This window comes from Mustela lutreola, chromosome 17 (genome assembly GCF_030435805.1).
Source record: "Mustela lutreola isolate mMusLut2 chromosome 17, mMusLut2.pri, whole genome shotgun sequence".
Classification (NCBI taxonomy): Eukaryota; Metazoa; Chordata; class Mammalia; order Carnivora; family Mustelidae; genus Mustela; species Mustela lutreola.
In genome coordinates, this window is record NC_081306.1 from 42998475 (window position 1) to 43013390 (window position 14916).

Consider the following 14916-nt stretch of genomic DNA (forward strand, 5'->3'; position numbering starts at 1 on the left):
TAATACTGGCAAGAGGTTGCCATTTCTCAAGGACTGACAAGCTTCCTGCTCTAGAGAGAGCACAGTGACCCAGAGAGACACTCCCCGAGGTACTGTCAAGCCAGGTTAGTGTGCCCCGAAGCTTCCAGAGAAACAAACCCTCAGTCTGACCTGACCAGCTATCCACTCTCTCTTCGGCCCATTCTGACTCAATGTCTGGTACCTCCTTCCCAGAATTTCTACGCTGGTGTGTAAACCCGTCCAAGCAATAACCTTTCACTGGGTCACTGAGGTTTGCAGGTGTGACCTTCTCACCAAGGCCCTGGAGCACATAGAGGGCACACACGTCCCAGGTGGAACTTGTTCCCTAGAGTGTGTGATGGGGCCATGGGGGGCGGGGGTGGGGGTGGGGGAGGGGTGGGGATGCATCAGCTTTTGAATCAGAGCGTCTGCATTCAAGGGGATGCTGAGACTGACTTTCCAAATCTGTGAAGAGGAACAAACGAGATCCTATTTGTGGAAGTTTTATAAGATACTCTATAAAAATAATTTACTGCAATGAGTTCTTATCGCTGTGTGTCCCTCCCCAGGATGGCCAGCCCACCCAGACCCTGCATTCCCTAGGACTCAGACCTGCCCCTTCCCAGCATCCTGGCCCCAGCAATTCCCGCTGCGTTACCCTAACCTTGGCCTCTGTTATCACTAGAGGCTTCCCAGGTCACCACCTGGTGGTGGTGCCTCTGGCTTTTTCCTGGAAGGACGCAGATCCGTGTGGGGCTGAATCCTGGTTTGGCTTCTCGCTGTCTGGGGACCTGGCTTTTCATCCTTTCCAGCTGTGAAATGGCCACAATAAAGCTTCCCTGAAAACAGGAGAAGCAATGTAGGTTGACACCTGGCAAAACAAGCCATCAGTACATTGTAGCTGTTAAGACCGACCCCTCCCCTTCTCCTCCCGCCCCTCTGGTGCCAGATCAACCATCCAAAACCAGGTTGGGCTCCAAATCCACCTGCCGCTGCTCACCGGCCGGAAGTGAAGTAGGATCTCCTGGCTTGGGAAGCACGGAGGGATCTCAAGGGGAAATCGGAGAGACCTCCAGCACGCGTGGATGGCTGAGGCATCAAGACCTGCGGGAGGAATCGGGGCGGTGAGTAAGCTGCGGGGGGAGGGGAATGATCGACATCCACCTGATCTCGCAGTGAGAGAGCCAGACCTTGGACGAAAAAAGCAAAATAAGGAGAGGAAAGGAAGCAGAACGAGGGCCTAGTGTGCATTTTTTTGGCAACTAGACTGAGGAAAGGGGGGCCTGGGGGGGCAATCTGAAAAAAAAAACACACAAACCTGGGGCAAAGACACCAGGTTGCCCTGGCAACAGACTCAGCCCTCCCCTCCCCCCCGCAAGTCCGGAGAGTCCTAAGGGAACAGGTAAAATGAGCAAATAAACAACCTTCCTTTTTTTTTTTTTTTTTTTCTGTAGGCTGCTGAGATTTTGGGGGGGTGGGGGGGTGGTAGTTGTACCATCATAGTGAACACTGACCTATACGAAAATTCTGGTACCTGGAAGTAAGTACAAAAGTTTAAAAAGAGAGGTATGGGTCCAAGAGGGCTGTCATTCAAGGTTGAGAAAGTCCCAGTCCACATCGTGCAATGGCCAAGCCTTCGTTAAAATTATCCTCTGAGATGACTTGGTAGGAAGATCATTTAGCTAATAAGGTTTTGGCTTTGGGTAAGGCCACGGGAAAACAGAATTTGGGGTAGCATGAGGGTCTGTTGGGTGCCCTTGAAAAAAAGTCATAAAGCCAACTACATTTTTTAGGAAGCTATAGCATGGAAAGAACCATTAATCTAAACTAAGAGAAACAGTGACTGTTTCGATACTTGAAATAACCTGTGGGTCTCCCAACATTTTACAGGAAGGAAGCAAGCTGAGGTCGTAGCTCAGCCTTCATGGGGGTCCTGTGGTCCCAGATCTGTTTCAGATATGCCCACTGGGTTTGATGGTGTAGATGGAGCCTCCTAGACAGTGGACCCGCGAGCCATACAGAGTGACTTCCAGGGACAGAACCAAGTCACTTCCCCCAGTCCTGGGTAGGCAGCCTTCCATCTTTCCCTACCCGAGAAAGTTTATTATGGTTAACCTTTCCTGGTCTACTACTCTGTGTTGGTAAATGTTGGGGAGGGGAGGGTCTGGAAGTCAAGGACTTTCTCCCGATCCCAGGTAGGGAACTTTTGCAAGGTATGCCCAGGGGGATTTTAGAGGGGCTTATGGAAATATATGATAATTAGGGGGGCCTGGGTGGCTCAGTGTGTTAAACCTCTGCCTCAGCTCAGGTCATGATCTCAGGGTCCTGGGATAGAGCCCTGCATCGGGCTCTCTGCTCAGCGGGGAGCCTGATTCCCCATCTCTCTCTGCCTGCCTCTCTGCCTGCTTGTGATCTCTCTCTCTGTCAAATAAATAAATATAATCTTAAATATATATATATATATATATATAATTAATTTAAAAGACATCTTCTTTAGCATTACATCAGCAACGGGGCCCCGGTGCTGACAAGAGGTTTGTATTTCTCTGTGACTGATAGGTCATCAGTGACAATGAGCTCGTGCCTACCTTGACGGTCACTTTCTGAGACGTTGCTAAACGACATCTGGGTCAGTGTGTTCCAGGCCTTCCAGAGAAACAAGTCTTCTGTTCTGACTGTTCACCGACCACAACTTCTTCTGCACATTTTCATCCAACTTCCTCTGCTCCCCTTTCCAGCTGCAGCTGAATTTCTCAACACACATACACACACACACACACACACACACACACACACACACACACCCATCCCTTGGTGGCTCCCGGGACCAAAATATTCCCTTCTTGATAGAGGTCGGCTCAGTGGTAAACCTCAACTCAGGTGACCAGCCCAAGTTTAGATCAATCTCTTGCTAAAGATTTGAGAATTCTTCTTCGCACAGAGAACTCATCTTTATGTCATCCAGAGTCCTGAGTCTCCCTCTGAGTCACAAACACAAGCACCAAGATGTGCAAAGGCTGTCCTCTCTGTATGGAAGGGTTGGGTGGAAGATGTCCAGTCCCAACACGCTTGGCCAACAGAGGGCAGAACCCGTTCTTTGGAACCATATCAAACTGACCTCTTCCCTTTCAGAGGGTGGCCGTTCATGGTATATTCACAGGTGACAGTTAAGACCCCCTAAGTCATATCCCCATGGTTTTCATGGATCTTTATATTTTTAACATTTTGTTTATTTATTTATTTATTTGAGGTTGGGGTGGGGGAGGGAGAGAGAGCATGAGCAGGGGGGAGGGGCTCAGGGAGAGAGAGGAGAGAGAATCTGAAGCAAAGTCCATGCTGAGTCAGACCCTTAAGGACTGAGCCACCCAGGAACCCCTTTGTGTATCTTTCACAGAAAGAGGTTAACCCTTAAGTGTTTCGTAAAACGAGAAGTGAAACACACACGTAAGTTATTGCATTGTCCGGATTCAAAATTCAATCTCCATCCTGGAAACTCTGCTCTGAACACATCCACATCGATTTCCCCACTGAAAAAATAATGCCGACAACTGGCAAGGCTTTGCCTCCTGAATTATTCATCACACCATTAGTTGTAATGGCAAAAAGAATCCAAGAATTGTCTCCAATGTTTGTGTGTTTGCAGCCCGGCAAAGATATCAATGCTGCCGTGTAAAATTGTGTTTATCCACCCGAGAGGAGGGAAAGTGTCTGTCCACGCAAAAATGTGTACCAGGTGTTCACTGTAGCATTATTTGTAATAGCCGAAAGGTAGAAACAAGCCATCTGTGCATGAATGGATAAACCGATGTGGTATATTCACGCAGAATATTATTAGGACACAGACTCTTGTTCAGCCATAAAAAGGAGCAGCCCACGGATATGTGCTACGATACAGAGGCACCTTGAGAAAATGATGGTAAGTAAAAGAAGCCAGACACTCAAGGCTACCTGTTACACGATTCTATTTGTAAAAAATGTCTAGCATAAGCATGTCCACAGAGACAGACATTAGTTTAGTGGTTATCAGAGGTTGAGGGCAGGGAGGAATAGGGACTGACTGCTAACAGGTATGAGGTTTCTTTTTGGGGTGATGAAAATGTCCTAAAATTGATTGTGGTGGGGCGCCTGGGTGGCTCAGTGGGTTAAGCGCCTGCCCTCGGCTCAGGTCATGATCCCAGGGTCCTGGGATCGAGCCCCACATTGGGTTCCCTGCTCAGTGGGGAGCCTGCTTCTCCCTCTCCCCCTGCCCCTCTTCCTGCTTCCTCTCTCTCAAATAAATAAAATCTTTCAAAGATTTTATTTGTTTATTTGACAGACAGAGATCACAAGTCAGCAGAGAGGGAGGTGACGGCGGCAGCGGGAGCAGACTCCCCACTGAGCAGAGAGCCCGATGTAGGGCTCGATCCCAGGACCCCAGGATCATGACCTGAGCTGAAGGCAGAGGCTTTAACCCACTGAGCCACCCAGGTGCCCGATAAACAAAATCTTTTAAGAAGATTTTAGTTTAGTTTTATGTTTACTGAATAGTTTTCAACTATTAGATGGATCTTTCCAAACCTCCCTGTTTAAAGTCACCTTAGCACTCCACCCACCGTTTTCACGGCTGAGCTAGATCTGGGTTCAGATTCCCCGCCCCGCAGAGCTGCTCACCTGGCGGAGGGGTGCTCTTTTCAGGCTGGTGAGCGGATCACTCAAAAGTCCACCCACAAACCTCTGACTGTCAACATTGGCTTTGGCACCGGCTCTGAAGGTGAACACGACAAGGTTCTGGCCCTCCGTGGCTCATGGTCAGAAGCCCGAGCGGTGCACTCACACGATGTGTGCTTTTCTTGGGCTCCAACCTGCCAGGTGTTTGACTGCACCTTCCACCTCCCGAACCATTCCAGGCTTCTCCACCATTGGGCGGATGCTCTTGTCCTGAGGGAGAGGAACAGCTTTCCCTCCTTTCCCATCCTTTGCAGATCTACCTGGGAAAGATGGGGAACGCATCGCGGAAATAGTGTCTCCAAGGAAGGAAAGGAATTCACGAGGCTGCCTTGGAAGAAAAGGTAATCAGGGCAGAGGGAAGGCATTTGACACATTTGGGGACCTGGAAGCAGTTTAGGGGGCCTTAGTCTATTCCCATACTGCTCTTGTTTTCCGCTTTGTTTTGGGGTCCCTGTGTATCCCAGCCCCTTGTTTTTCTCCATTCATTGCCAGCCTCGCCCTGTGCATTTGGTAATGATCAGAAGTTTCCCTGGCCTGGCCTTCAGTGTTCTTTAAGGACCTGGCTTCTACTTTCCCTCTGCCTCATCCTAGTCCTGGACACTTTGGATAACTTCCATGACCGGCAGTCTTTGCCTCTTGGGACCACAGGCCCAGTCCTCAACAGAGACAACCGGACGGATGCTAACCAGGACATGAAGGGATGGCCTGTAGGGCTCTGTCCTCCTGTCCACGTGCTCTCACTGGTGTCTCAAATAAAGATAGAAAAGCCCTGGTTTTCAAGTGTGTGTGCCCAAATCTGGGGGTAAGGGTGGAGACACTGTGACAGGAGGCATTCAACAACCTGACAGGCTGGAACAAAGGACCAAACGTAAGAAGATGATATCTAGACCTCAGGGTATAAAACCATGCTCAATGCCAGGAAAGGAGGAGCAGGGCACAGCAGAACATCATATGAGGAAAGACTTGGGGGGTTTAGAAAGGAAAAAGCTCTGGTTATGCTAATAATCTATGTTTTTAAAGGACTCTCATGGACTCCAGGCTGCATTAATAAAGATCTAATGTCCAGACAAAAGGAGTTGAGAGTCCCATTGTGCTCCTGTCAGACCACACGTGGGCTCTAGTGTCTGGTTCTGGAAGTTACATCGCTATTCATCATAGATTTTATCCTACCCTTTCATGAACTGGTAAACGTAGCTGTTTCCCTGAGATCTGTAAGCTGCTCTAGCAAATTAACTGAATCCAAGGTGGGAGTCGGGCTTGGGAACCTCCCGTGTGTAGCCAAGTCGGACAGTTGTGGGTGACCTGGGGACCAGGTCCTTGGCGATTGGCATCTGAAGTGGGGACAAGTCTGACATCAGCTCGAGGTGGTGCTGAGTGAAGTTTTAGGACACCCAGCTGGTGTTAGGCAGAATTTCATGGTGGGGATAAACCTCCACACATTTGGTGACCAGAAGCGTCAAAAGGGAAGTGTTCTGGGGCGCCTGGCTGGCTCAGTCAGTGGAACCTGTGGCTCTTGATCCTAGGGTCATGAGTTCAAGTCCTAAGTTGGGCCTATTATTTAAACAGTGGGTGGGGAGCCAACTCTTGATTTTGGCTCAGGTCATGATCTCAGGGTCCTGGGATCAGGCGTGGCATCAGGCTCTGCACTCAGTGGGGAGTCTGCTTGGGATTCTCTCTCTCCCTCTCCTTTTGCCCCTCCTCCCCATGCATGTGTGCACTCTCTTGCTCTCCCTCTAAAATAAATGGGTAATTCTTTAAAAAAAAAAAAAAAAGTGTTCTGGGTGAAAGTATGGGAGACTCACAGGAGAAAGGGCGACTGTTTTTCTTTTCCTGATAAAATCTTATTACGAGGGATATTCACTTGATCTTTCGGTTAGAGTGGTGACTTCTGGGACCCTGGGATCATGACCTGAGCCAAAGGCAGAGCCACGCAGGTGTCCCCCTCCCCACCTTTATTCTTAATAAAATCTTGGAGGAGATACTTAGGGACCGTGCAAATATCCTATTTCTCCTCTGACTTTCTCAGGCAGCGATACTCATCAAAGCTCCCTGTGTGTTTCCAGTGAGTAACCACAGCTCAGTACCCCCGGACGAGGAGGTTTTGGGGAGTTGCTAACACGGTGGGTGTGTGTCTGAAAACCCTTGATTAACACCAGCGGTTTCTCCAGAGACTTGCCCCTGCTGCAAGGGCGGAGCCTGAGAATTGGGCGAGAGCCGTGTTGATGGGATCCCGTGGGTAGACCCTGACTGCAGCCCCTTCCAGGACAGGGACGGTCCGCTAAGGGTCAGCCTGAGACAGCCTGCGAGGCCGCCCCAGCCCTAGCCCACTCTGTCCAGCCCAGGATTGAGAGTGGCTTTTATACGTTTAAAGGTTTGTTCAAACAAAGTAAGAGGACGATGTGACCGAAACTCCATGTGACCCGCGACACCCAAAATATTTATCATTTGGCCCTTCACAGAAACAAGTTTGCCAACATGGCTATGGCCCTCTAACCCTTCGTGTTCAGCATACTCTTACCACATGTTGAAGTCTGATCTCTGCTGTGCTGTGGGGAATTTAAGGGGCATGGGGTGTCAACGGGAGACTGATGGCTTCTCCAGGAGTCGGAGAGGTAGGGGCACCTACTATCAGAGGAAGTGTGTGCCCAGGGCACGAGGGTGTGAGAGCTTGAGAGCATGGTCATATCATAAAAGACAGGTGTGCTTAGAAGGCAGGAGGGGAAAAAAAACCTCCTTGAAACCCTCCTTGGAGCCCATGGGAGGCGTCATCTGGAGGTTACATGGGGAAATCTCAGATGCCTAATATACTTGGTCTCAGTATGGGCAGAGCAGACTTGAAGTAAATCTCATCTGGGTGCTTAATGAAAATAACTTGACCTTATTTAGAAAGGTCTGGACTTACCATTTTGTGGACGGAAGATCAGAATTAACATGGAACTCGAGTTGGTGAGGTGAGACGGTGCGTGGGCAAGGACTTGGCTCCTGTGTTGGTTACACTGGGGAGGAGCTGAATGTCGCCAGTCTCTGCTGAGATGTGGAGACGTGGCCCTGCTCCAGGAATGGGGACCACTGTCTAACGACCGGATCCTCTGTTCAATACAGAAATATACCTCAGAGGCTAGAATATGAGAAGACTACAAAGACAAAGCCACTTCTTCTAAAGAAGTCCAAAATAAAGGTTTTTTTTGTCAACTTAAGGGTATACACTTTTAGGGATGCAAATGCCTGTTTGTGATAGATGCTTGTAATGTAATAGTTCTAGTATTCTATTAATTTAGCTACAGATTCACTTTATTTTATTTTATTTATTTATCTATCTATCTATCTATTTATTTATTATTTTATTTATTTGACAGACAGAGATCACAAGTAGGCAGAGGCAGGCAGAGAGAGAGGAGGAAGCAGGCTCCCTGATGAGCAGAGAGCCTGATGCGGAGCTTGATCCCAAGACCCTGGGATCATGACCTGAGCCGAAGGCAGAGGCTTTAACCCACTGAGCCACCCGGGCGCCCCAACACACATACCCTTTTGTTGGGGGGTGTTGGTAATGGGGGAGGCTCTGCATGTGTGAGGGCAGAGACTACAGGGGCGATCTCTATCCTTCCATTCTTGCTCTGATCCTAAAACGGCTCTAAAAGATACAGTCTATTTAAAACCCAAAATTGGTCTAGCATTCAGATTTTCTGACTAGGACAGCTTGACCTTCACCACCTATTACCACACTTTATAAAATCTGACTGTAATTAGTTTCAGTAAAGAGGTTTTTCACATCTGTTATCATCTTTACTCAGCCTGAAGAACTTCGGAATTTCTTGTGTGGGCCTGTTGGCAATGAATTCCCTCCTCTTTGTTTTTATTTTATTTTTTATTTTTTCTCGTCTTTATGTCTTCCTAACATTGCATTGTCATCAACATTTTATTATAAAACTTTTTTTTTTTTTAATGAGAGAGAGCGGGGGTGGGGGGCAGAGGGAGAGAGAGAATCTCAAGCAGGCTTCCTCAGGGCTCGAACTCACGACCCTGAGATCATGACCTAAGCCAATATTATATTAGTTTCAGGCATATATATATATATATATATATATTACAGATTTTATTTATTTATTTGACAGAGAGAGAGAGTTCACAAGTAGGCAGAGAGGCAGACAGAGAGAGAGGGGGAAACAGGCTCCCCGCTGAGCAGAGAGCCCGATGCGGGGCTCAATCCCAGGACCCTGAGACCATGACCTGAGCTGAAAGCAGAGGCTTTAACCCACTGAGCCACCCAGGCGCCCCCACTTATACATATATATATTGTGACATATTCAGCATGGTAAGTGTGGTTACCATCTGTCACCATCCAAAATTAATACAATATTATTGGCTATATTTCCTCTGCTGCACTCCACATCCCCATGACTTTTTTTTTTTTTAAGATTTTATTTATTTTGACAGAGATCACAAGTAGGCAGAGAGGCAGGCAGAGTGAGAGGGGGAAGCAGGCTCCCCGCTGAGCAGAGAGCCCGATGCGGGGCTCAATCCCAGGACCCTGAGATCATGACCTGAGCCGAAGGCAGAGGTTTTAACCCACTGAGCCACCCAGAAGCCCCCCTACCCCCACCCTATGACTTATTTTATACTGGGAAGGCTGTACCACTTAATCTCCTTCCTTATTTTATCCATCTCCCAACACCCTCCCCTCTGGCAATCGCCAGTTTGTTCTCTGTACTTATGGGTCTGGTTTTTGGTTGTTTACTCATTTTGTTTCAGATTCCACATATACATGAAATCATACAGTGTTTGTCTTTTCTGTCTGACTTACTTCCCTTAGCGTAATACCCTCCGGTCTGTCCATGCTGCTGTAACGGCAAGATTTCTTTTCTTTCTTTGCGGCTGAGTAACATTCCATTGTGTCTACATATCATCTTCTTTTTTAAAATTATTATTATTATTATTATTATTTTTAGATTTTATTTATTTTTATTTGACAGGCAGAGATTACAAGTAGGCAGAGAGGCAGGCAGAAAGAGAGAGGAGGAAGCAGGCTCCCCGCTGAGCAGAGAGCCCGATGTGGGGCTCGATCCCAGGACCCCGGGATCACGACCTGAGCCGAGGGCAGAGGCTTTAACCCACTGAGCCACCCAGGCGCCCCTCCATCTCATCTTCTTTATCCATTCATCTACTCATGGACACTCGGGCTGCTTCCATGTCTTGGCTATTGTCAATAACACTGCGATGAACCTAGGAGTGCGTCTATCTTTTTGAATTAGTGTTTTTATTTTCCTTGGGTAAATACAAGAAGTGGAACTATTGGCTCATATGGTATTTCTATTTTTACTTTTTAAGGAACCTCTATGCTATTTTTAGAAAAAGATTTATTTATTTACTTGAGAGAGAGAGAGAGAGCATGAGTGGGAGAACGGGCTGAGGGAGAGGCGGGGAGAGAGAGAGAACCCTGACCAGACTCCCTGCTGAGCACAGAGCCCCGTGAGGGGCTCAATCTCCCACCCTTGAGATCATGACCTGAGCTGAAACCAAGAGTTGTAAAATCAACGGACTGAGCCACCCAGGGGCCCCGTACTATTTTTTATAGTGGGTGCATCAATTTACATTCTCATTAATAGTGCACAAGCGTTTCTTTTTCTCCACATCCTTGCCCACATTTGTTATTTCTTTTATTTTTGATATTAGCCATTCTGACTGGTGTGAGGTTTTGTTTTGCATTTCCTGATGATCAATGATGTTGACCATATTTTCATGTCTTCTTTAGAAAGAAGTCTATTCATGTCCTCTGCACATTTTAAAAATTGGATTTTTAGGGGGTGCCTGGGTGGCTCAGTGGGTTAGAGCCTCTGCGTTTGGCTCAAGTCATGGTCCCAGGGTCCTGAGATCGAGCCCCACATTGGGCTCTCTGCTCAGCAGGGAGCCTGCTTCCCCCTCTCTCTCTGCCTGCTTCTCTGCCTACTTGTGATCTCTGTCAAATAAATAAATAAAATATTTTTTTTTTTAAAGATTTTATTTATTATTTATTTGACAGAGAGAGAGAAATCACAAGTAGGCAGAGAGTCAGGCAGAGAGAGAGAGAAGCAGGCTCCCGCTGAGCAAAGAGCCCGATGCGGGGCTCGATCCCAGGACACTGAGATCATGACCTGAGCCGAAGGCAGTGGCTTAATCCACTGAGCCACCCAGGCGCCCCTAAATAAAATATTTTTTAAAAAATTTTAAATTTAATAAAATTGGATTATTATTTTTTGAGGGGGGGTTGAGTTGCAGAAGTTTTTTTTTTATATATTTGGATATTCACCCCTTATAGACTCTATCATTTGCAAGTATCTTCTATGTAATAGGTTGCCCTTTTTTTTTTTTTTAAGATTTTATTTATTTATTTGACAGAGAGAGATGACAAGCAGGCAGAGAGGCAGGCAGAGAGAGAGGAGGAAGCAGGCTCCCTGCTGAGCAGAGAGCCTGGTCTGGGGCTCGATCCCAGGACCCTGGGATCATGACCTGAGCCGAAGACAGTGGCTTAACCCACTGAGCCACCCAGGCGTCCTGCCTTCTTGTTTTGTTGAGGTTTTCCTCACTGTGCAAAAGCGTTTTAGTTCGAGGTACTCCCAATTTTTAAATTTTTGTTTTTGTTGTCCTCGCCTGATGAGACAGATCCAAAAAGATATTGCTAAGACCAATGTCCAAGACATCACTGCTCATGTTTTCTTCTAGGATTTCTATGGTTTCATGGCTTACATTTGGATCTTCAGTCCATAGGAGTTTATTTTTACATATGGGGCGATTACATGATCAAGTTTCATTCTTTCGCAAGAAACTGTCCAGTATTCCCAACACCATTTATTGAAAAGACATGGAAAGGTTTTTGACAATGAAAGCAATCTATTTAATAGATACAAAGAGCATCAAATTTTCTAGCACATCTTCAGCAAGTTTTATTGTTCCAGAAATGTGTTCATTTCATGTAACTTGCTGAATTTTCTCATCAAAATGCTCACTTTTTTCGTAGCCGCTTTACTGAGATCTATTTTCATATCATAGAATTCAACTATCTGAAAGGCACGATCCAGTGGTTTTTAGTGTATTACCAACGTTGTGTGACCAACACTATGATCAATTTTAGAATGTTTTCATTGCTTTCCCCCCCAAAACCTGTACTCATTAGCTGTCACTCTTCTTCCCACGCCCTTCCTCATCCCCTACCCCCAAACCGAGGCAACCACTAATATACTTTCTGTCTCTATAGATTTGTCTGTTTATGATATTTCATTTAAATAAAATCATACAGGGACGCCTGGGTGGCTCAGTTGGTTGAGCAGCTGCCTTCGGCTCAGGTCATGATCCCAGCGTCCTGGGATCGAGTCCCACATCGGGCTACTTGCTCCGCAGGGAGCCTGCTTCTCCCTCTGACTCTGCCTTCCACTCTGTCTGCCTGTGCTCGCTCTCACTCTCTCTCTCTCTTACAAATAAATAAATAAAATCTTTAAAAAAAAAAAATAAATAAAATCATACAATATGTGATCCTTTGCGACGGGTTCCTTTTACGGAGCATAATGTTACCAAGATTCATCTGCCTAACCTGAACGAGAACATCATTTCTTTTTGCCAAGTAATATTCCATCGTAGGGATATGCTACATTTTATTTTCCCATTCATCAGTTGGATAGCTGGGTTGTTTCTACTTTTTGGCCATCGTGAATACTGTTGCAATGAACATGCATATACAAACTTTTGCATGGGGCAGAATTGCAGGCTGTATATTTTAACCCACTGAGCCCCCCGGGTGCCCCTTTCACGTCTTTTTAATTGCGGCCATTAGAGCGAGTGTCAAGGACTAAAATACTATCTCTGTGGTTTTGAACTGATTTGAATGATGTGGAGCATCGTTTCCCATGCCTACTGGTCATTCGCATACCTTCTCTGGAGATTTGGAGAAATTCAGATCCTTTGACGATTAAAACGGGGTTATTTGTCTTTTTATTATTGAGTTGTAAAAGTTCTCTAAGTAGTTGAGATACAAGTCCCTTATCCGAGGTACACATTACAAATATTTTATCCTTTTCTGTGTGTTGTCTTTCACCTTTTTAAAAAAAATATTTTATTTAAGAGAAAGTGTGAGTAAGAGAGAGAGAGAGAGAGAAAGAGCACAAACAGGGAGAGGAGCAGAGGGAGGGGGGGAAATAGGTCCCATTTTCCCCCTTTCTTAGTAATATAAGCATTAGAGGTGCCTGGGTGGCTCAGTGGGTTAAGCCTCTGCCTTCGGCTCAGGTCATGAGCTCAGGGTCCTGGGATCGAGCCCCACATTGGGCTCTCTGCTCAGCAGGAGCCTGCTTCACTCCTCTCTCTGCCTGCCTCTCTACCTACTTGTGATCTCTCTCTGTCAAATAAATAAATAAGTCTTTAAAAAATATATATATATATATATAAGCATTAGGGACACCTGGGTGGCTCAGTTGATTAAACCTGAGCTTTGGTTTTGGCTTAGGTTGTAATCTCCTGGTTGTGGGATCGGGCCCTGCGTTGGGCTCCGTACTCCGTGTAGAATCTGCTCCAGATTCTCTCTCCCTCTCCTTCTGCTTCTCTCCCCACTTGGGAACCCTTTCTCTCTCTAAAATAAATAAATAAACACACAAACAAATAAGTAAAATCTTGAAAATAATAACAATGTAAGCATTAAAAACAGTAAGTCTCCAACTAGCATTATCTGGCTGCCTCCCACAACTTTTGATATGTTCTGTTTTCATTATTATCCAATTAAAACGTTTTTATAATTTCCTCCGTAACTCCTTCATTGACACACGGATTAATTAGAAATGTGTTGCTTAGTTTTCAAATATGGTTTCCTGGATACATTATTGTTTCTGGCTTTTCCTTATCTCCATGGTGGTTGGAAGACATATTTGTTAACATTTCAGTCTTTACAATGTATGGAGCCTTTGACCGAGCACACAGGGTGTTGCAGGAGCCATGTGATGGGTGTGTGTTTGGGGAAAATGCGTATTCGGCATTTATTGGCTGTCATGTTCTGTATGTGTCAGTTACGTCAAGGTGATTCAGATCTCCTACGTCCTTGTTGATTTTTACCTACTTGTTTTATCAGTTACTGAGACAGCTGTGTTAAATTATCTGTGAGTGTAGATCTATTTCTCCCATATGGGCAAATTTTGCTTCATGGATCTTTAAACTCTATTACTAGGCACATACAGGTGATTGTTTTGTCTTCCTGGTGAATTATTATGAAATGCCCCTCCTTGTATTTGCATAGTGTATCATTTCCCATCAATTTCCAGCCCATCTCTGCCCTTACTATTTAAAATGCATTTTGGGGGGGTGCCTGGGTGGCTCTGTGGGTTAAAGCCTCTGCCTTCAGCTCAGGTCATGATCCCAGGGTCTTGGGATCGAGCACCGCATTGGGCTCTCTGCTCAGCAGGGAGCTGGCTTCTTTCTCTTTCTCTCTTTCTGCCTGCCTCTCTGCCTACTTGTGATCTCTGTCTGTCAAATAAATAAATAAAATCTTTTTAAAAAATAAAATAAAATGCATTTTTGGTAGACAGCGGGTAGTGGAGTCTTGGTCTTTTATCCAGTCTGACAATCCCTCTTTTAACTGGAGTATTTAGTCCTGTGCAGAAAAGAGTAAAGACGGACAGAACTGAAGCGTAGCCTTCGGAAAGCCCGATTGCAAGTTAACCTTTGGTTGGTTTCTGGGAACTTGATTCTTGGTGTGTTCCTAATCAAGGGTTAGATGATAAGGATGATTCACTGTATCCCGAAAATCTGCTTTCCTTTAGGGAGTCTGGAATTTTGATGTGTGAGGCAGAGACCAGCCTGGCCAGCCTCCAGTAAAACTCTGGTTCTTGAGTCTGTAATGGGCTTCTGTGTGCAGGGACACACAGACACGTGTTGCTGCCTTTTCATGGCTGGTGGAAGAGTGTGCTCTGTGTGATCTTTCATAGGAGGGAGAGAGCATGAGGAAGCCTACGATGGATTCCTCCAGACTCCACTTGAGTTTTTTTTTTTTCTTACAGTCCACCGGTGTGAGCCCTGAGTCCTTCTAGTGAATCGTGGAATGTAGGCATGGTCTTGGGGCCATTTACATTTAATATAATCACCAATGTAATGGTTTAGGGTTGAAATCTACTATTTTATTTGGCTCCTGCTTATTCTGCCTTTTATTTTGTTTTTGTTATTAGTTCCTCTGTTCCCACTTCCCTGCGTTCTTTTGGGTTA

At 46.0% G+C, this 14916-nt stretch overlaps 1 protein-coding gene across 1 annotated transcript in view; it reads right to left on the reverse strand.

Moving 5' to 3' along the window:
• Positions 1-370: 370 nt before the first annotated feature.
• Positions 371-14916, reverse strand: part of LOC131819497 (uncharacterized) — a 46692-nt gene continuing 32146 nt past the window's right edge. The window contains exons 3-5 of the mRNA XM_059154655.1: positions 7610-7796; positions 1001-1104; positions 371-839 (exon numbers count right to left, since the gene is read on the reverse strand). Of these exons, the coding sequence (XP_059010638.1) occupies positions 660-839; positions 1001-1104; positions 7610-7796 (471 nt within the window). The 3' untranslated portion in view covers positions 371-659. The remainder of the gene's footprint in view (positions 840-1000; positions 1105-7609; positions 7797-14916) is intronic.